The following is a 22,840-nucleotide window of genomic DNA, read 5'->3' on the forward strand; positions in this document are numbered from 1 at the left end:
CTTCTATAGTGCAGGGAGCACATGAAGCTGCCAGAAAAAGCCAAAACAGTGGCACACAGCTTCCTCTTCTTGGGCAACTAACTCCCTGATCGGACATTTTGAAGGGCTCGAAACCTACCTGAGTCACTGATAATATATAACGTTGGTCAGACCACCTATCTGTGAAAGTGACAGTTGGATCCTTCAAGAAATGACATGACAGTGGCCCCTGCTGACAACTCCTCTAACAGCTAGGACTGCATCCTCCACAATTTTTTCTCCAGCAACCCATCATGGACCTCGCAACCATCAATTAATCTAAACCCTTCAGGGCCTAATGATTTTCTAGCCTGAACACACCCTGGGATACCATATTCGATATGTTTACCATTTGCTGGGGAAAGGTTGTTTCCTTTTGAACCTACCACCCTGTGTGTTCAACAGGAACCCATTCAACCAGAGGTTCAGAGACCCACAATGGAGCCACACTGGGCAGGATGGGAAAGTTTTTTCACTAGTGTTTTACTGCTTCCATCCCTTTCCTCATCAGTAAAATGGGGATTCACTGCCTGTTTTCCATCCTAAACTGTGAGCCCCTTGTGCGACAGGGGCTGTGTCCGAACTGATTGTCTAGTATCCATTCCAGCATTCAGTTCGGTGCTCGGCACATAGACAGCACTTAACCGATAGAGAAGCCGAGTTGCCCGGTGGATAGAGCCTGGGACCGGGATGTCCAAGGGACCTGGGTTCTAATCCTGACTGTCACTTGTCTGCTGTGTGACCTTGGGCAAGTCATTTCACTTCTCTGTATCTCAGTTAACTCATCTGCAAAATGAGGATTAGGACTGTGAGTCCTATGGGGGTCATGGACTCTGTCCAACTTCATTAGGTTATATCTACTCCAGAGCTTAGTACAGTGGCTGGCACATAGTAAGTACTTACTGATTAGACTGTAAGCCCGTTAAAGGGCAGGGACTCTATTACCGATTTATACATTCCAAGTGCTTAGTACAGTGCTCTGCACATAGTAAGCGCTCAATAAATACTATTGAATGAATAACAAATGCCATTTAAAAAAATACCACAATTACTATGATTATCACTGCCCAAGTGGGGAAGAGAGGAAGACTGCCACCATGTGGCAACAGTAGGAGCAATAAACCCTGGGTTGGCTGGGACAGTCCTGACAGCGCAGGCCGGGTGGACTGAGATCAAAACCTGAGGCAGAATCTTCCTCTCTTAGAAGCATTTCTTCTCTCCCAGTTGCTCGGACATTTTAGAAGGCTCCACCTGCCAAGCCCTGCTATCGGTTTGTCTTACCTCAGCCGGGCCCCACCGGATACGTTAGTCTGCACTGCTGAGACATGAAGGGCAAATACCTCCGGTCTACCTGGGCTCGGAGTGACACGCAGAGAAATGTCTTTACTTTGTTCTCCATGAGAAAACGTAAGAACACCTTAAAAGAGAATGTGAAAATGAGGTGGGATGCATCCTTGCTCTGCCCCTCCTCCCTTCCCCATTTCCCCTACTCCCTCCCTCTGCTCTTCCTCTCCCTACAGCACTTGTGCATATTTGTAGATATTATTTATTACCCTATTTATTTTATTAATATGCATATATCTACAATTCTATTTATCTTGATGGTATTGACACCTGACTACTTATTTTGTTGTCTGTCTCCCCCGTTTAGACTGTGAGCCTGTTGCCGAATTGTACGTTCCAAGCGTTTAGGACAGTGCTTTGCACATAGTAAGCACTCAATAAATATGATTGAATAAATGAATGGATATTCTTACTTGTATTTGCAAACAATGGTGATTTTTAACCTTTCCCTCATTATGAGCACTATTCCACTGAGGGCTTTACGACCTTAAATACAGCTCACCAGGTTGAACAGTGTGGACAGACACAAACCTGACTGTGGCAGGGAGAGAGAGAGCAGCTGAGAAAGGTGAGTGTGTCTTCCCGTCCCTTTGACATCACCCTGACTTGCTCCCTTTGCTCTTCTCCCCTTCTCCCTGCCCCACAGCACTTATGTATATATCTGTAATTTTATTTATTTATATTGATATCTATTTATTTGCATTGATGTCTGTCTCCCCCCCGCTCCTAGACTGTGAGCTCACTGTGGGCAGGGATTGTCTCTCCTTATTGCTGTTCTATACTTTCCCAAGTGCTTAGTACAGTGCTCTGCACATAGTCAGTGCTTAATATAGATGACTGAATGAATGAAAGGCTGAAGGCAATCAGAAATGGTGTGACTCGCTTAAAGTAGGTGTTTAGAAAGGATTAGGGCACCAAAATGGTGCCATGCCCTGTAGGTATTACATGCAACATAGTGGTAGGCTGCAGTCTTGAAGTGTGGGAAGGACAGCCAATTACATGTCCTTACCAATCACATTCAAATAAACTGATAAAATCCCACATCATCCACATCACTTTTTCCACCTTTTGAGTTCAGTGACTAATGTGACACCTGCCTTATTTTCCAGGAGTAATTGTATTCATTTAAATTTTATTTTATTTCTATTTTGAGTTCTTAATTTCACTGGTTGCAATTATGAAGGTTTTAATCTGCTTTTTTCAGATAAGCACAAGGCTTTTATGTTTGCAAATATATATGTATACACACACATTCCCCCCCTCAGGGTCACACCTGGAGAGGTTCCAGTACTCTACCAGTCTCATCTACGAGAGGGAGAGTCAAGCAGAGGCATACCCATTCTGTTCCTAGTTTGGACAGTGGCTAGCGAGTGGAAGGCAATCTGCTACAAGTCAAAACTCACCTGTGCTGGTACTGTGCACTTACTGTGTGCAGAGCACTGCGCTGAGTGCTTGGAAAGTACAATTCGGCAACAGATAGAGCCAATACCTACCCTACAATGGTCTCATTTTGAACACTGAATTGGATTCATTCATTTGTAAGATGATTTCAGAGAGGGGTTGTGTTTGAAGAGTTGACCCATCTTTGAGCAGCTGAATCTAGCATTTTTAGGAAAAAAGTACCTTTCCCATTATTGAAGCTAAAAAGAGGGATAATCGCAGTATCTAACACTCTTTTCTTGGCACATAGTATGCACCTAAATATTATGTAAGCTTGCTGTGGGCAAGAAACGAATCTGCCAACTCTGTTGTATTGTACTCCCCCAAGCACTTAGTACAGTCCTCTGTACATAGTAAGCACTTAATAAATACCATTGATGGACTAATCATTATCATCATTCTCTTACTGAGAAATAATTTTTCACACTCCTCACTAAGCTGTGTACATTCCCAAATTTACACATGTATTAGATTGAATTCTTCCAAGAACTTAATACAGTGCTCCGCACTCAATTAGCACTCAATAAATACCTTTGACTGGTTCTGGGTCTTAGAGACTACCAAATCTCATGCCACAGATCAAGATTCTAATAAGTCTGAGCAATGTGCAATAATAAAATACTAAAATACTTACCAAATTCTGGGGCAATGCTGCCTATATGAACAAACTCAGGAATAAAACCAGGCAGGTACCCAGAGCTCCAAGTAACAGAAACATAGCCAAATGAGCCTTTTCTGGATATGACAGCAAGGCTTGTGCCCGCATCAATGCTTGTGAGTCGAAAAGCAGTGGCTGTGAAGCCCACCTAAGGAGAGGAGATGAATGCGCTGCTCAGTATATATATACACATACCTGTGAATTTGTAGTTCTGCATGCTAGCAACATCTCAAAGTATTTCTCTTCAACACATCCTACTGAGATGAGAATTATGTAACCCGGCCTTCCCCCGAATAAGGACTAAGGACTACATACATCCCTCCTGGACCAGCTTGGGCAAGACTCAGAAAGCGAGAGATCACTTCTTCGGTCAACCCAGGAGCAACAAACACCGACTCCTCACAATTACTTCCCTACTTCTCCCATGATGCCTCAGGCCCACACCCCCAAATGGTAGCCACTCTGCTGTGAGGTTCCAGGCCTTCTTTCATGCCCTTTGAAGTTCTTCTCCACTAGACCTTCCATTCTGGTGGCATCAGGAACCCATGAAGAGGGGCCCCCCCAAGTAACCATAAACCCATTACATCAAAGAGGAAGCTTTACCGGAGACCTCTACACTGTGGGAGGTGAGAGAGGGAGGGGAGGAAACATGCAGAGGAGCAAGCTAGAAACTCCAAGAGGTTAGGCTTGTTAATAAAAGTCACTGAGCTTCGACATCTACTTATTGGCTTTGTGATCACTATTATTACTTTCCATCTCACCTTTCAATACTTAATGCTCCTACCTCATGAAGAAAGAATTTATTAAATGGAATCCTGAATCTAATATTCAATCTAAGAAGTAATATCTCTCCTAGGGCAATTCCCCCAAAAGATCTCCGGAGAGTGATCCATTTAGTGATGGTTAATCCTGAAAAATGGAACCAATCACATATATTTCATATGCTTGATCTATGGAGAGGGCTATCCTGATATGAGAGCTGAATGTCTACTGAGCAATAAATGGAAAGTACCTAAAAATAGAAACATTTCACCATCATTTCTCAACTACCAAGTGCCTACCCACTAGGGAGGTTGAGGAAAGAAAAAAAAAAGAAATCTGAACCGCCCTCTAGTGGTTCTTCACTTTCACCATACCTCGGAATTAGCAGCGTCCTCGGGGACAGGAAGAACAGCTAACTTGGATTCTTCTTGTATCTTCGGCCTGCCATAGGCCTTTCCACCAACGAGGACTACATTCAACAGTTCGAGGGTGAAGTTAAAACCCACTGACAGAAACACCTGTAAAAGAACCAAAATTCATCCCCTTCAATAGCCAAAAAAGGAAACTTTTTCAGTTGACCACCTGAAAGCTACTGTCGAGTGTTCTCAGAGTAACATGCTTTGGGAGATTGGCAGGTTCATTATTAAATTCCTCCCTCCATCCTTTTTTTTTTTTTTAAGATGTATGACCCCTGAAAGTAATTGAGGATTTTAATGTCCAAAGAAAAAATGGAAAAAAATATAGAACTGAGATAAGCAGGGCACCTCAAAATGACCTCTGCTAGTCACATCTGATGAGTAACCTACAATTCATAGTCCTTAGGAAAAAAACATAGAAGGATAAGGAAGGAAAATTTAAGATGATCAAACCCTTTTATTTACACCATCAATTACTTTTCAAAAGTACACCTGTTAATGGTTGCCCAAGGCAAAGGCACAGGCAACCTGACTTTTCTTTTATCCTGGGAGACAGCAGATTGCCAGAGAGCTAGAGGGAATTCTCCAGGTAAAGAGAGAGTGTATATTTCCCCTGCTGTCTTGGGACAAATGATAAACTGTCCCCATGTACGCAGTACAGCCCCAGCAGTGTTCGTGAGCCCCCTGGGGGAAGGGCAGTGTCAAGGAGTTGGGGAGTGGAGCAAATGGGACTTCCATCTGAACAATTATGGCCCTTGGAGGTACATCAGGAGGGAGGGTACAAGAACCAGAAATTAAATTACAAATAGGGAGAGCAGAAAAGTATATGGCTATGTACATAAATTCTGAGGATGGGATGAGTACCAAAGCATTTATGAGTTCACACCCAACTGCACAGGAGAAAGGAGAATGGACATTTGGAGATGGACTGGCAAAGGATTTAAGAGTCAGGCTCAGTAACTATATAACTGGGTGACATACATCTCATAGCTTCAGGGATCATGCCGTTTCAGAAACTGCCATGTCACGTGGCTAATGCCAGTTTTTCAGTGGTACTGTGGTTATACAATGATGAGATAGAAAAAGGATGTTGGAGGCATCGGAAGGAGAGGTAGAAATATATTAATATGTTTTTTATCTGGGGAAACTTTCAGTCACAGGTAAAGGGAAATGAACTTGGGTGCTATCTCAGGAGGACAAGGGGTTGTAACTATTTAGAGGATTCAGTTAACAAAAAGAGAATAAAATACGCACAGTCTGGAAGAGAGCTCTTTAAGCAGCTAACGCAATGCCCTTATGCCATAGTTCAACCTCTGAAAGGCTGGAATCCTCAGCTGATATTTATTGGCTGGTCCATTTAAAGACAGACTGCAGTAAGCTCGTTGTGGGCAGGGAATGTGTCAGTTATACAGCTGTACTATATTGTCCCAAGAGCTTAGTACAGCACTCTGCACACAGTAAGTGTTCAATAAATATGACTGACTGATTGATTAGGCAGAGCTTTCCCACTGACTCCCTGTTACTGGGCAACTCTTTGTGGGCTGCAGATGGACTGCTTTATCATCATACCTTCACTGGAAGCAAGAGTCAAACCTGCTAGTCCCATTTTGCAGAGGAGGTAAATGATGATGAAGTCATCATTCTAAATCTGTAAATATAGTACAGCTAAATCCCAGGTCCAGGCCCGGCCACTTTCCGATTGAAATAGCCTCTCCTTCCAGAAGGTGCTGGCAGACCTTCTCACTTCAATCCCTCTTCAATTCCACCTCTGCTACGTTATCTTTTCCTCTTCCGAAGCGATCATGTCACTCCTGAAAATCTTCCCGAGGTTTGCCAAGCTGGCCATGGCCTTCAAGGCCCTCTATTACTCTGTCCCCTGGCAGCTACTGGAGCCGCTAACACATACTGTCACCACTGTAAATTTGTGAGCTCTCAAAGGGCTGAAACTCAATCTGTTCTTTAGCACGAGTAACATGAATCCCTTGAGATGCCACATAGGCTAGTGGAAAGAGCATGGGCCTGAGACTCAGAAAACTTGGCTTCTAATGCCAGCTCCCACTACTTGCCTGCGGTGTGACCTTGAGGAGGTCACTTTGCTTCTCTGGCCCTTATTTCCTCATCTATCTCCCTCTCGGGCTGAGAGCCGAGAGTAAGCACTTACCAAGTATGTCAATCAGTATTATTATTGGTTTCTGGAAACACCAAGGGCATGAGGCCCACACGAGCCCTCTCAATATTCCCCCATATTTCCAAGACATCAATTCACAACAAACCTAAAAATGCTGATTGTAAAGCACTCTGAAAAATTAAATGATTGATTGGATTAAGAATTCCCTTATTTTTCTGGAGTTCAGGAGGATCACAGGGAGGACAGGATGAAATTCCATAGGGAATCATACTTAACTTCATTTTCAAAACTTGACACTTCCATTCTCCTTGCTGTAAGACAAGGCTATAAGTAAAAGTTGACTAATCGAAGTCATTTTAAGTGAGGTAAAGTGAGTGGCCAGATACTTGAGCAAAATTGGGCTTGTTAGAGGAAAGAGCCAGAGGCATAGGACCTAGGTTCTAATCCTGGCTGCACCACTTGCCTGATGTGTGACCTTGCACAACTCACTAAACTTCTTTGGGCCTCAGGTTCCCCAGCTGTAAAACCTGTTTTCACTCTCCCTTCAAATGTGAGATAAATATGGGACAGGGACTATACTAGGCGCTTGAGAGAGTATAACAGAGTTGGTAGACATGTTCCCTGTTCACAAGGACCCTACAGTCATAAAGGGGAATCTAATCTGTTTCCTTTCTCTCAAATCTGAGGAATGTCAGAGAAGCAGCATGGACTAGTGGATAGAGCACAGGCCTGGGAGTCAGAAGGACTTGGATTCTAATCCCAGCTCCTCCATTTATTTACCTGCTATGTGATCTCGGGAAAAATATTTCCCTTCTCTGTGCCTCAGTTATCTCATCTGACAGCCCCATATGGGACAGGGACTGGGTACAACACAATTTGTATCCACCCCCAGTGCCTGGCACAAAGTAGGTGCTTAACAGAGCATGGGTCTGGGAGTCAGAGGGACCTGGGTTCTAATCCCGGCTCCGCTGCTTGCACGCTGTGTGACCTTGGGCAAGTAACTTCACTTCTCTCTGCCTCAGTACTTCCTCTGTAAAATGGGGATTAAAACTGTAAACCCCTGTGGGACAGGGACCGTGACTAACCCAATTACCTTGTATCTACCCTATAGCTTATCACAGTGTCTGGCACATAGTAATCTCATCAAATATCATAATTATGAATAAATACCACAATTATTACCACAATTATGATTTTGTACTAGTCTCCTACAATTCTGAGGCCAAAATGAGATTTCAAGGAGATTTTAGCGACTGAAGACCAAAACAGTGGGAATCCCCGCACGGTTCCAGCATGTACTGAGGCTCCTTCTTAGGTGCCAGAAGAAACCTCCCTGACCCATGTCAGGGCTGAGAGAACCTCCCTCACTGGGGGTTAGGGGAAGGTGTGGGAGGGGTGGGGAGCAGGAGGGAAAACTCCGACAAACCTGGTTAATTATCGGCACCGTGGCTACTCCATAACTTTGGCCGTCTCCGACCACCAGGCGCCCCTCTGTGTACTCTGTCATCGGCTGCCCCCGGTGCTCAGACGAGACTCGATACTCCACGGCCGCTCTGCCAAAAGTCCCCGCCAGGCGTGTCACGTGGACCCGGATGTGGCGACTCAGGTCCCTCTCCGCCAAGACCTTCTGCTGCTCTGGGTATAAGGCAAACACTCCGTGCGGGTCGTCGTTGGCCAACACAGAGAACCTCGTGAGGCTTCTCTCCTGGTCCAGATCTGCTCCTCCTTCCACCGAGACCAGCTGGAGCACGTACTCCTCCTCCACCTCAGGCACGTCGTCGGGCAGCAGCTGTAAAACCAAGCGGGCCGAGCTCTCCCCATCGGCCATGACGAGGAACCCTCTTGTGGCGAGGAAGTCGGTGGCGGTATCAGAGTCGCTGCTCAGTTCCCAATATATCTGAAAGAATAAGCCAAGAACAAGGAAATCTATAAATAGTGCAAACTAAGTGGAGACATCTCCATTCTCTACAACATCTGAAGACAATCCATAGAATACATTGATGGAAAGGCCTTCTACACCCCTTCCCCGACTAAGATCTCATTTCCCTTTCTCCCTCTCCCTTTATCAGCCATGGACTTGGATCTGGACCCTTTAAGCACCTGATATTCACCTCATTCATTCATTAGTATTTATTGAATGCTTACTATGTGCAGAGCACTGTACTAAGCACTTGGAATGTACAAATCAGTAACAGATAGAGACAGCCCTTTGATGGGCTTACAATCTAATCGGGGGAGATTAGCCTCAATCCCACAGCATTTCCGTATATATCCATTATTTATTTTAACATCCATCTCCCCTCTGGCCCGTACATTCCTTTTGGGCGAGGAATGTGTCTATCAGCTCTTTTTTGGTGTACTTTCCCAAGCACTTAGTAAAGTGCCCTGCACATAGTAAGTGCTCGTTAAACATGACCGATTGATGGGAAAGGTGGGAATGAAAAAACATCACCACAAAGACAGAAACACCACCAGAGAAGGACAGGCATTTCTGAAACTTTAGTTTTTGGCTTAGTCAGTGGTATCATATAGCAAACCCAAAATAAGAGCAACTCTACCATCAGATCCCCCAAAACACCCTGGGTTCGTTTGACAAGAAATGTAATGTTCTGTGGCCCTTCCACCATGGATGGCTCCGTATAGTTCTCCTTGATTAAAGACTGAGGAGCGAACTGGATCACTCCATTTGGATCAGCAAACTTTTCAATCTGGAAAATATCAAAACACAGAAAAAGCGCATTTAAAGTCGGATAATGGCAAAACGGTTGAAATCATACGAGCCAGTGGTAGTCAACACCGAATTCTTTCACAAAATTCTTTTGTGATAACGGAAGCAACCTTGCTCATCTCCTACTTCAACCCAATCCACACACTTCACTTACCAATCTACTTCAATCCACTTACCGAGCCTCCATCTTGTCTCTCCTACCATTAACCCCTTGCTCATTTCCTCCCTCCTGCCTGGAACTCCCTCCCACTTCATCATTTCTGACTGACAATCACGCTCCCCATCTTCAAAGCCCTACAAAATCCTATCTCCTCTAAGACGTCTTCTGTGACTAACTTCTCATTTCCCCACCCTATTGGCTTCTCTCTCTTCTACATCATTCATGCGCTTGGGTCTGGACCCCTTAAGTACTTTGATACCCCTCCTGAGCCCCACAGAATTTATGTACACATTCTTATACTCTGCCACTTCCCCTACCCATAATTTACTTTATTATCTGTGTCCCCTCCACCTTAGACTGTAAGTTTTTTGTGGCAGGGATTATTTCTACCAACTCTATTGCATTGTACTCTTTCAACCGGTCATTCTCGGTCTCCTTCGCTGGAGCCTCCTTCCCCTCCCATCCTTTAACTGTTGGAGTTCCTCAAGGGTCAGTTCTTGGCCCTCTTCTGTTCTCCATTTACACTCACTCCCTCGGTGAACTCATTCGCTCTCACGGCTTTGACTACCATCTCTACGCAGACGACACGCAGATCTACATCTCCGCCCCTGTCCTCTCCCCCTCCCTTCAGGTTCGCATCTCCTTCTGCCTCCAGGACGTCTCCACCTGGATGGCGGCCCGCCACCTAAAACTCAACATGAACGAGACTGAGCTCCTCATCTTCCCTCCCAAACCCGGTCCTCTCCCAGACTTCTCGATCACCGTCGATGGCACGACCATCCTTCCCGTCTCTCGGGCCCGCAATCTCGGTGTCATCCTTGACTCGTCCCTCTCGTTCACCCCACACATCCTATCCGTTACCAAGACCTGCCGGTTTCACCTCTACAATATCGCCAAGATCCGCCCTTTCCTCTCCACCCAAACGGCTACCTTACTATTACGGGCTCCCGTTATATCCCGGCTAGACTACTGTGTCAGCCTTCTCTCTGACCTCCCTTCCTCCTCTCTCGCCCCGCTCCAGTCTATTCTTCACTCCGCTGCCCGGCTCATCTTCCTGCAGAAACGATCTGGGCATGTCACTCCCCTTCTTAAACAACTCCAGTGGTTGCCTATCGACCTCCGCTCCAAACAAAAACTCCTCACTCTAGGCTTCAAGGCTCTCCATCACCTTGCCCCTTCCTACCTCTCCTCCCTTCTCTCTTTCTACCACCCACCCCGCACGCTCCGCTCCTCCGCCGCCCACCTCCTCACCGTCCCTCGGTCTCGCCTATCCCGCCGTCGACCCCTGGGTCACGTCCTCCCACGGTCCTGGAACGCCCTCCCTCCTCACCTCCGCCAAACTGATTCTCTTTCCCTCTTCAAAACCCTACTTAAAACTCACCTCCTCCAAGAGGCCTTCCCAGACTGAGCTCCTCTTCTCCCTCTACTCCCTCTGCCATCCCCCCTTTACCTCTCCGCAGCTAAACCCTCTTTTTCCCCTTTTCCCTCTGCTCCTCCACCTCTCCCTTCCCATCCCCACAGCACTGTACTCATCCGCTCAACTGTATATATTTTCGTTACCCTATTTATTTTGTTAATGAATTGTACATCGCCTTGATTCTATTTAGTTGCCATTGTTTTTACGAAATGTTCTTCCCCTCGACTCTATTTATTGCCATTGTTCTCGTCTGTCCGTCTCCCCCGATTAGACTGTAAGCCCGTCAAATGGCAGGGACTGTCTCTATCTGTTGCCGACTTGTTCATCCCAAGCTCTTAGTACAGTGCTCTGCACATAGTAAGCGCTCAATAAATACTATTGAATGAATTCAAGCACTTGGTACAGAGCTCTGTAACCCAGTAAACATTCAATAAATACTACTGATTGATTAAGCACACGATGTCACCTGACGTGAACCTTCCATTTCAGTTAAGCTCATATCTAAGATGCAAAATTTACCTGATGTACCACACCAATGTTTACCGCATGTATTTGTTTTAAAATCCAAAATACAGAGCTTCACTTGCATGCCACACTAATGCAAAAAGTAACTGATGCAGTCACTGTGCTCTGGAGAATTATGTTCAAATAACCATATCCTGAAAAGCTTTCTTATCCATTTACCAGTAGTTTCCAGCTCATTTACATGCCAAGTCTCTGCTTTTAGACTGTGAGCTCGTCAATGGGCAGGGATTGTCTCTATTTGTTGCCGAATTGTACACTCCAAGCGCTTAGTACATAGTAAGCACTCAATAAATACTACTGAATGAATGATGTAACAAATCTCGGTTCATTTCCAATTGTGTCCCTGGTCTACTGACCCTGATTATTGGAATGCATCTTGAATCAGTAAAGTGGCATAAAAAATAGTATCTCAGAATCTGTACTGCACACAATAAGCACTCCATTAACACCACTGATTAACTGGTAAATTTTACTTCTGATTTGCAACTTTCATGGAAACAGATTGTGAGCCCCAAGGGAGAACAAGATTTCTTCCAGTCTACTCCTTACTGTTTAACACTTGGCTAGTAACCAATCAATCGTGTTTATTGAGTGTTTACTAGGTGCAAAGCACTATATTAAATGCTTGGGAGAATAAAATACAAGGGTTGGAAGACGAGCTCCCAGCCCATGTAGGGAGATAGACGTTAATATAAATAAATTATGGACTTGTATATAAGTGCTCTGGGGATGAGGGTGGCATCAATTTAAGTGCAAGGGGAGATGCAGGAGAGAGAGGGAGCAGAGGAAATGAGGAGATAGTGGAGGAAGGCCTCTTTTTTTCTTTTAATGGTATTTGTTAAGCACTTACTATGTGCCAGGCACCATACTAAGCGCTGGGCACTGTACAAAGCTCTTAGAGATGTAATTTTAATAAGACAGAATAATTATATTATTATTAATGATAATAATAATAATGTAAGATAGGAGGGGGGCAGAGGAATTGAGTGCTTTAAGGAGCAAGGAGTTTCTGTTTGATGTGGAAGTGGTTGAGCAACCACTGGAGGTTCATAAAGAGTGGGGAGATGTGGATTGCACTTTATTTTTTTTAGAAAAATGATCTGGGTAGATTAAGTTTGGACTGGAGAGCGAGGAGAAAGGAGGCAGGGAGTTCAGCAAGGAGGCTGATGAAGTAATCAAGGCAGGATAGGCTAAGTACTTGGATCAACGTGATAACAGTTTGGATGGTGAGGAAAGGGTGGATTATAGCAATGTTGTAAAGGTAGAACTGACAAAATTTGGAGGGATTGAATATATGGGTTGAATGAGAGATCTGAATCGACGACAAAGCCAAGGTTGCGGGCTTGTGAGACAGTGAGAATGTTGGTGCTGTCTACAGTAATGTGAAAGTCATGGAGAGGATAGGGCTTGGGTGGAAAGGTGAGGAATTCTCTTTAGGACATGTTAAGTTTGATGCGTCAGCCGGGCAGTAAGAGATGTCCTGAAGCAGAAGAAAATACAGGGCTGCAGAGAAGGAAAGTGATCAAGGCTGGAGATGTACATTTGGGAGTCATCAGTATAAAGATGGTAGTTGAAGCCATGAGAGAGAATGAGTTCTCCAAGGGAGTAGGTGTAAATGGAGAATATAAGGGGACCCAGAAATGAGACCTGAGAGACTCCCACAATTGGAGAGTGGCAGGCAGAGGAGGGGCCTGTGAAAGAGACTGAGAATGAGAGGCCAAAGAGGTGGGAGAAGAACCAGGAGAGGACAGTGTCAGTGAAACCAAGGTTTGATAACGTTTCCAGGAGAAGGGGGTGGTCCACAGTGTCAAAGGCAGCTGAGAGGTCAAGGAGGATTAGGATGGAGTGGAGACCACTTAATATGGCAAGAAGGAGATCACTGGCGACTTTGAGAGGACAGTTTTGGTGGAGTGAAGGATATGAAAGACACCAACATAAACAGCAAAACCCTTAATAAAGAAGATCCTTCCTGAATGTTTTCTCTATTGAGGCCTATAATCCATTTGACATCCCATGATTCCATTCTGCTCTTATCTTGAAATTCCTCTCCAACACCTTAAAGTTCACATTTTGGTCATTTCTATTCATCATTCTGAATTTACCAATGGTCAACTTAATGTTATTTGCTGAGATGCCACAAGTTTTCTGATAAATATTGGAGTCCCTTGCAAAATAAAAGGTAGACTTACTATTAATGTGACATCTTTTGCCAGGGGATCTAGCTCAGTTTCCCCTTGAACCAGGTACAGTTTAACAATGAAGACTTCTTGGACTTCAATTTCTTCATGGGGATAAATGGTCAGAATTAGGGTCCTCGAGCCAGCTTCTCCCTCGCCAAAATAAAAGGATCCACTCACTGGCTCTCCAAAATCACTGTTCAAGGCAGGTAGGACTTTCTGCGAATTCGGTCCGAGAATGTTCCAGTCGATCTGTGGAATTCACCAGTTGAGAAGTCAGTTTAAAGGTATAGTTTTGACCACACTGAGGGATTTTAAAAGAGGAAAAAAGAGAGGAAACTGAGGCACCGAGAAGTTAAGTGACTGGCCCAAAGTCACACATCTGACAGGTGGCAGAGCCGAGATTAGAACCCATGACCTCTGACTCCTAAGCCCGTGCTCCTTCCATTGAGCCACGCTGCTTCTCTAAAATAATCAAGTTGGACACAGTCCCTGGCCACATGGGGCTCCCAGTCTAAGAAGCTGGGGGAGCAGGTATTTGATTGCTATTTTACAGAGAAGTTAAGTGGCTTATCCAAAGCAGTTAGTGCCTAACAAATACAATTATTATCACTATAAATTCACCATGCCTCGTCCGCTACTGCCAACCTGATTACCTTTCTAAATCGTTAGTGAAAATTGTGTTTGCACCTCACCCCGTCAAAAGACTCTCATTTCTCTCCCAAGTCACAAACTGAACCCCTCGCATATATCATCCCAAACTCTGGAAAATAACTAGAAATGAAGACCTCTACCTGAATCTCTCCCAAGAGCCCTCCTGTCCTCTCCAGCACCAGAGGCAAAGGTAGCGTTGAGTTGGGGTTAGGGAGAGTAATTCTGCTCCTGTTGAGAAAGCGCACAATCCCGTAGGGAGAGTCGTTCTCGACAATGGTGATGCGACTCACTAGGTGGTGCCCAAGCACCGCTCCGCCAGAAGCTCCAACCAGCTGGATTTCAAACTGCTCTGCAAATTCGCTGTAGCAAGAAGGAGCAATCCTGTGAGTCTAAACACATTCAAATGCTGCTAAAATCCAAATAACTACTCATTTTCCAAATGGGCCATACATAGTTCATCACACGCCTCACAATCATCAAGCGGTGGGGACCGAGTTCCCAGCTTAACGCAAGAAGGATCAACCCCAGAGCCCTCGAAGACTCATCACAGCTCCTTCCTCCTTTTTTTTAATTATTGATTTATTAAGACAGTGAATTGGAAGGGGTTACTTCATTTAAATGAGGGACATTCTAATCCTATTGCTCAGAGTGTGAGCCCGTCGCTGGATAGGGATTGTTGTCGAATTGTACATTCCGAGCGCTTAGTACAGTGCTCTGCATACAGTAAGTGCTCAATAAATACTACTGAATGAATGAAGAAGATAAACATGAGTATTTTTGTCCCCTAGACTGTCAACTCCAGCTGCACAGGGAATTGTGTATTAACTTTTGCACTGCATTCTCCCAAGTGCTAAGTACAGTGCTTTGTATACAGTAAGCATGCAAAAACCATTGATTTATTGGCACCAATCACCTGATGAGCCCCACATGGGATAGATACTGTGCCCAACCTGAATTATCTTGTATCTAACCCAGCGATTATTACAGTGCTCTTCTATTTATTTTTTTTAATGGTATTTGTTAAGCATTACTATGTGCCAGGCACTATACTAAGCACTGGGGTAGATATAATATAATCAGGATGGACACAGTCCCTGTTCCACAAGGGACTCAGTCTTAATCCCCATTTTACAAAGGTCACACAGCAGACAGAGTGATGGAGCTGGGATTAGAACCCAGGCCTCTGACTCCCAGACCCATGCTCTTTCCGCAATAAGCCATGCTTCTTATGCTGCTTAGCACGTAGTAAGTGGTTAACAAATACTGTTATTAGTAGTAATAATAATAACAATAATAATACAGCTTTATTTGGGTCTTTTTCACTCAGTAAGAAACTATTTTGTCCCAAAGGGCAGTTATAGACTACAGTGCTCACACCTGAGAGGTAGCACCTAAAATGTTAATATAATTTTCTAATATAAATTTGAATTCACTCATGGTTACCAAGGTACTGTCCACTCAAATTACCTTTCACTGTCATCGACGATGGTGACAAGGATAAAACTCTGGTTCTGTCCATGGAGAAAAATGACTGAATGGCCTTCGACACTGTAATCCACTCCCTCTGGAAGGGCAGATATACTTCGGGAGATAAACTCCACTGACACGTTGCCATGAATTCCATGTAATCTCATCACTGGAATCATGATCTTTCCAATATCTTCTTCCACTGGAACAAATATTCCAAGTTTGCCAATGATGAAACCGAATAAAAAGAAGCAATCAAAATGTATCCTAGATCTCTTCTTCAAGATGGAAATAAGAGCCAAACCTGTTGGTGTACAAACACTCTTCAACTCCAAGGGCCTCTCTGCCTTTATGGGGGATCTTTTGGTGTGCATTATCTGATACATTTCTTTGTAGGGATCAATTCTGTATATGTAGACACAGAGTTTTGATTTTGATTCTATTTGTTTGCTTTCCCATTGAGGTATGGCCATTAATACTTGGATGCAAATTAGCACTTCTGGAAAGAGACTGATGATTTGTAGGGGAAGATTTTTAAATGTCTTTCTTTGAAACTTTTTCATATGCTTAAAGTAAAATGCCAAGTTTGGCAAGACTTGGGAACTACAGACAAGCTTAACACTTGAATATAATTTAAATATTCAATTTCTCTAAGAACTCATCCCTAATTTGAAAATAACACAAATGATCAAGCAAAACTCCTTATTTCACTTTTTATTCAAGTGTATGGTCCCATCGCCCACGATTTGATGAACACTGCAGTGTCGGCAAGAGGTTTTAATTACACTCTTCTGGAGGATCACTGCAAACCCTGAAAGGACTTGTTTCTTCTACATGTAGCATGTCAATAGGTGTGTTTAGACCTCAGAGATCAGCAGTCTTCAGGAAACCCAGATGTACCCATATCCTCTGCCATCGAACAAAACCATTCTTTGTTCTTTTTATGGGGTCTCAGGCAATTGTACATGTGGAACTTCTATCAGATTTGATTCACAAGCAGAAAAGGCCCATGTGAACTAAGCTCCACTGCATTCTCAGCCCATGTGAAGTCCAATATTCAATTTGGGAACCAATTTGGAATCATAAAAATCATAGATTCCTAGACCCGAGAGGGCACGGAGAGAGTGTCTGACTTGCCCAGGCAATGGACCCAGCTTTGACGGTTGTCCCGGCTAATCCAAACAGGGATGAATGAAATCAAGGACAAAGGACCTCTCCATGGCCTCTCCTTTCATTAGTCCTATCCCTGCTGAAACCAACAGAGAGTTGATGGAGATTTAATGTAGATTCATTTTCCTCCTGGTGGTCCCCTGGGGCAATCCTGGTCTTACTGTAGTTGGGCTTCCCCTTGATGGGGTAGCTGGGAATAAGACACTGGGGAACCAGTAGGGAGGAAGATAGGCGGAGAAGAGTGGATAGGGGAGAACAGGTGGGAGATGATGGAAATGAGGAAAAGCCAGTGATGCGAATACAACCAACTAGAAGTAGGACAGGGAACTTGTGTATTAAAGGGAGATGTTATCAGCAATGTAAGGCTATTAGTATTGGCCTTCAGGTTGCCCAAAAGAGATTAAAGGATACCAAAGAGATAATTTTATTAGCATACTCTTAATTCCTTTATCAAGATAATTGACATTTTTTGTTTTTTTCCCCCTCTGTTTGCACCCACTAATCCAAAAACTCAGGCCCATTTCTTCTTTCAATACAGGAAAACAGGATTTAGAGAAATGTTTTATTAACTAAATGAAATATGCAAAACCTATCATTCAAGCACCGGAAAAGAATATCAACTATTGTCTATCCTAACCAAAAACACTTGAACAATGGTAATAATGATAATAATGGTACTTGTTAAGCACTTACTATGTGCCAAGCAATGCTCTAAGCTCTGGGGTAGAAAAAGATTGTCCCATATAGGGCTCACAGTTTTTAATCCCCATTTTACAAAAGAGGTACCTGAGGCACAGAGAAGTTAAGTTACTTGACCCAAGACACACAGCAGACAAAACGGAGCCGGGATTAGAATCCACGTCCTCTGACTCCCAAACCCGTACTCTTGATACTACACTGATTATTCAAACTTAATTCTTTAATTTAAAAAAAGCTATGCCACGTATGCACTACAAACCAAAGAAAAAACAAAAAGCTAAAAGTACAGTAATTCAATAGTAAAATACTGTAATCTACTTTTGCACCTTGAACAACTTCTATGGACTCTGTTAAATTTTAGTAGTTGGTAGAGCCGCCTACCTTCAATAGAGGAATACTTTGTATCAAATTCAATGATACCCTCTGCATTGTCATTTTTCATTATTATGATCCGAATGGTGGAAATGTTTCCTATCTCAGGAGGTTGATCCACTTGAAGTCCATTTTCTCTAATAGCAAAATCGTACCCACTGGCAAAGCCATAAAGAAACAATATTAAAATATTACACACATCTCAGAATGAGTTAATGAACTTTCTAATTCATTGCTACCTATTGGGCATTTTAATCCTCTCAACCACTCCCATGAATATTTGGGATTCAAAGATAATTCAGAGATGAACATTTCAATAAAAATTTTGCAGCCCCATATTGACAGCGCTGCCTCTGTTGAATCAATTTTTCTGTTACTGAGACTCATTCTTTCTGGACAAGAGAACATTTGCCATTTAGTCTACCAGCAAACTGAGTTAAAAAAACAACAGGAAATTCTGAAAATTTATGAATTGACAAATAAAAACCATAATACTCTAGTTCATGAGCAAATTTTTCCCAATTATTAGTTATTCATTATGGTCATCCCTGGATTAGCAATTTGTGATCCACTTAACACTCCATGCTTTTAGTCTCCACATACTAATTTTCAGGCTTTTAAAAAAATTGCTTATTGAGGGAATGACCCACGGTCATTTCATTTCGAGATTATTATTCCTTATTCACATCATAAAAACATTGGTTATAGCACTTCCAGCACACACTGGGGCCCCCATTTTATCTTGTTTTTCCAAAAATTGTATATTGTATTGTGATTCATTCATTCAATCATATTTTTGATTCCTGTGCAACCATTCTGATCCCAGGTGACCTGTGAACTTGTATTAATTATCTTGGTCAATCACTGGTCCTCTCCCTTTCCATAAAATTTCACCTGATGTCTGGGCTAACACAGGCTTTCCAGTGGCTTTTACTACAGGCGCCATCCCTGGAACTTTTATGATCAAGTTCTGTGCCAGATCCTCCTGGCATCTTATTCGCATACCTCTTACCCGAAACAACTGTCAGTTTGTGTACAGAGCAGAAAGAAAACACTGAGCAATTCAGCTATCCCTAACATTTTTTCTGAAAAAGAGTTACCAACATAAATTCTAATCCTAGCCCCCTTATGCTAAGGCTCTGAGACCTCACTCCAAACCAGGAGGGCATGAGAGAAGTCTCAGTTCAGTTAGAAGACATTCACCTCTCTGCACCATTTCTGTGGATGTCTCAACATCCCCTCACCTTCCCTGGAGTTCCACTTTTGTAATTGCTAGAGAGAATTCTTCGGGGCCCTCGGGAAGCTCATCATCAAGGATTTCGATGTGTATTATTTTTGTTTCCTCCTTTGGCTCAAACAGAAGTTCCCCAAATGCAGGAGTAAAATCCAACCCTGCCTCTGCCGTCCCACTTGTGGTTTGATACCAGAGTTTCACTTGGCCAAAATATCCACCAGATCGGACTACAGTGACGTTAACCTGTGGGAGAAACATATTTCTGATCTTTTATGTTGACGTTTCCTCTGCAGAACAATTTTTCACTATGACGCTGTCATTAGTTACTTGAGCTAAATTAAAACAACTGGCTGAAATAAAAGTGAATTTTAAGATGAAACCAAATACTGCAGCTGAAAATTGGATACACTATCTTGAAACAAACACACCAACTGAAAAATTCACCAAACACACCAACTGAAAAATTCAGCATAAATGCAGTTTTTATTATTATTAATAAGAATAATAGTTTTGGTATTTGTTAAGCGCTTACTATGTGCCAAGCACTGTTCTAAGCGCTTGGAAGCTCCCACCACACATACTACTCTGAGAAAATCCTTAATCAATTACACATCATAACTAGCTTAGGGTAAATACGCTGGAACACATTTAGGAAGGAAAAACAGCAACTTAGTTTCCAAACTGTTTCTTATATTGTCTTCATCCACAAGGTTACTATTTAATACTCTACCATTTGTTCTACTTCTGAGGTCTGGAGCAGATCGTATGAAAAGCCAAACTGGCCATAGGGGAAATCGCTAGCGGCCATTGTGATCCAGGCTGTTTTGCTAGATTCATTCAGGACTCCTCCCTCACTGATCCCAGTGAGCTGAAATTGATACAAGTGCCTTTCCTCAGGTAAGTCATCATCCAAGGCCTATGGAAGAACACCAGAACACAGGAAAAAAAGGAAGCTGAATCAATTAATCAAAAATATTTATTGAGTGCTTACTGTGGACTGTACTAAGGGCTTACGAGAGTACAGTAAAACGATCATACACAAACCCTGCCCTCAAGGAGCTTGCAATTGAGCAGGATTATAATTTACAGGACTCTGCCCAAATTGCATATCACCAACACCACTCATCTCAGGGCAAGGAAAGCACTTTAGTACCTGAATTGTTACAGTAGCTGTAGCCTCTCCATCTCGCATTATCAACATTCCTGACGTCTTCGCAAACTCTGCCTCGTGAGGGGGTGTTATTTTCCAATACACTGTGACTTCACCAAGACTCCTGAGCCCACGCTCCAAACTGTAGGGAAAATGTATACGTTAAAACAACATTCTTGTTGGAGGTTTTCTGAAGCTTTTAATCTTTCCTTTTATATACTGTGCACCAGCCACCTTCACGCTCCGGTGGGTGCTCCGTAGTTGTGGAACTGGGGAACAATTAAGAGTTTCTGAGCCCGCCATTCATGATTTTGGAGAGCATTTGAGAATAGAAACATTAATTAGTAGCCAGAATCTCTAGGTTTTTGCCTAACCAAACCCTTCCCGCTATTTTTTTATGGTAGCTGTTGAGCACTTACTATGAGCCAGGCACTCTACTAAATTCTGGGGTAGATTACAAGTTAATCAAGTTGCACACAGTCCCAGGCCCACATGAGATTCATAGTCTTAATACCTATTTTACAGATGAGGGAACTGAGGCCCAGAGAAGTGAAGTGACATTCCCAAGGTCACAAAGAAGAAGTGGCAGAGCCAGAATTAGCAGTCAGGTCCTTCTGACTCCCAGGCCCATGCTCTATCCACTAGGTCATGTGGCTTCATTTTCTATCATGCAATCACTGTATTTACAGAGTTCTTTCTGTGCTCAGGGAACCATACTAAGTTCTTGGGAGAATATAAAATATAGTAGGTGGACTGTGTGCAGGGAAAAATACCAAGTGTTTAGGAGAATATAACAATAGTGTAGGTGGACGTGATTGCCGCTCTCAAAGAGTTTACCATCTAGCGATTGTCATCGTGTTAGCAAAGACGACTGGGAAGTGCTTACCTGATTAGGGCAGTTCCATTATATTTAGCTGAAGGTTCCCCGATGAGAACATGGCTGGATGATGGTGCTATCCAAACTTCTCCTGCTGCACCTCTCTCTCCCAGGATGGTAATTGTTGCTTTTCCTAGGAACAGAATCAAAAAGAACCTTGACATTACTGCATGAGCCAAAAGGAACTGAACGGTGTCCTGCAAGAAGACCTTAAAGTTTTAAAAAAAACTATTTGAATATCTAGTTGCAGGATAATGCTTTTTCAGTGAATTTTTCACTGGAAATTTACTTTTTGAACACAAATCTTCCTGGAATAAACCAAATATTCAGTATTGCCCTACATTTCAATCAATCAGTCAAGACCAATACTTTTAGAACCATGAACTATGAATCCCACTTCAGAACCCATGATCCAAAATCTGAAACTGATCTTCATGGTGTGTCAGTGCTCAGTTTTAACTCCAACCCTGCTGGTCCCTCTCAGGGAACAGGAAGAGCCTTCCATGCTCCAGAAGTCTAGGACCCAACTCCAAGCACGTGTCCAACCTGCTTAGCTTAGATCTACCCCAGTGCTTAGTACAGTGCTGGGCACTTGAACACAATAATTATTATTGTCATTATTATTATTGCCCTAACATGCATTTTATGGCATGACTTCTCTACATACAATTTTATGGAAGAACAAGTGCTTCCCAGAGCCTAAATTATGACTGCTTCTTGGTAGTGCATTAAGTCTTTCACATGGCATCAAACTGCATGGTAAATTCCTGCATGAGTCACCTACAAAAAAGGGTCTGAAATAACAACTGCGGCTCTCCATTCATTCAGTTGTATTTATCGAGCTTTTACTGTGTGCAGAGCACTGTACAAAAAGTGCTTGATTTACTCTGGGAGAGGCAGGCACTGGAACGATAAAGCTCAGTATGGTAAAAGAAGCTAAAAAAACAGCTTTTAGTTTAGCCAAACAAGAAATGTTGACACTTTTTTTAATACGTTCAAAGAACAAGACTCTCTACCATCTTACTTCCTAACTCCCCAACCATTCATTCATTCATATTTACTGAGCACTTACTGTGTGCAGAACACTGTACTAAAAGCTTGGAAAATACAATTCAGCAACAGAGAGAGACAATTCCTGACCACAATGGGTTCACAGTCTAGAAGAGGAGAGACAGACATATATCCATTTATATATCCACTGGTCCAGAGTTTAATGCCAAAGTCTGTGTTGCTTTGGCTTTTGTTTTTACCATATACTGGAGATATTTCAGCCCCGAGAGACGCCAACTGAATGATGAAGCTCTCATCCCTCTCCACCACAGCATCCGCAAGGGCATAAAGCACAATGGTCTTCTGGGATTCAGTCTGCATAGAGATTTAAAAAAATTGTACTGGAAAAGATTTTTCCGTTCTCAGAAGAAGTATCAATTATTGATACTATTGA

At 43.1% G+C, this 22,840-nt stretch overlaps 1 protein-coding gene across 1 annotated transcript in view; it reads right to left on the minus strand.

Annotated features, from left to right (window-relative positions):
• The window catches only part of ADGRV1 (adhesion G protein-coupled receptor V1), a 453,964-nt gene that overhangs the window by 288,940 nt on the left and 142,184 nt on the right, over window positions 1-22,840 (minus strand). Inside the window, exons 60-73 of the mRNA XM_039911197.1 lie at window positions 22,647-22,761; window positions 21,406-21,529; window positions 20,523-20,661; window positions 20,100-20,285; window positions 19,380-19,612; window positions 18,145-18,293; window positions 15,895-16,096; window positions 14,568-14,787; window positions 13,786-14,025; window positions 9,325-9,474; window positions 8,193-8,663; window positions 4,597-4,740; window positions 3,437-3,608; window positions 1,300-1,435 (exon numbers count right to left, since the gene is read on the minus strand). Coding sequence (XP_039767131.1) covers window positions 1,300-1,435; window positions 3,437-3,608; window positions 4,597-4,740; window positions 8,193-8,663; window positions 9,325-9,474; window positions 13,786-14,025; window positions 14,568-14,787; window positions 15,895-16,096; window positions 18,145-18,293; window positions 19,380-19,612; window positions 20,100-20,285; window positions 20,523-20,661; window positions 21,406-21,529; window positions 22,647-22,761 — 2,681 coding nt within the window. The remainder of the gene's footprint in view (window positions 1-1,299; window positions 1,436-3,436; window positions 3,609-4,596; window positions 4,741-8,192; window positions 8,664-9,324; window positions 9,475-13,785; window positions 14,026-14,567; window positions 14,788-15,894; window positions 16,097-18,144; window positions 18,294-19,379; window positions 19,613-20,099; window positions 20,286-20,522; window positions 20,662-21,405; window positions 21,530-22,646; window positions 22,762-22,840) is intronic.

This window comes from Ornithorhynchus anatinus, chromosome 1 (assembly GCF_004115215.2).
Source record: "Ornithorhynchus anatinus isolate Pmale09 chromosome 1, mOrnAna1.pri.v4, whole genome shotgun sequence".
NCBI lineage: Eukaryota > Metazoa > Chordata > Mammalia > Monotremata > Ornithorhynchidae > Ornithorhynchus > Ornithorhynchus anatinus.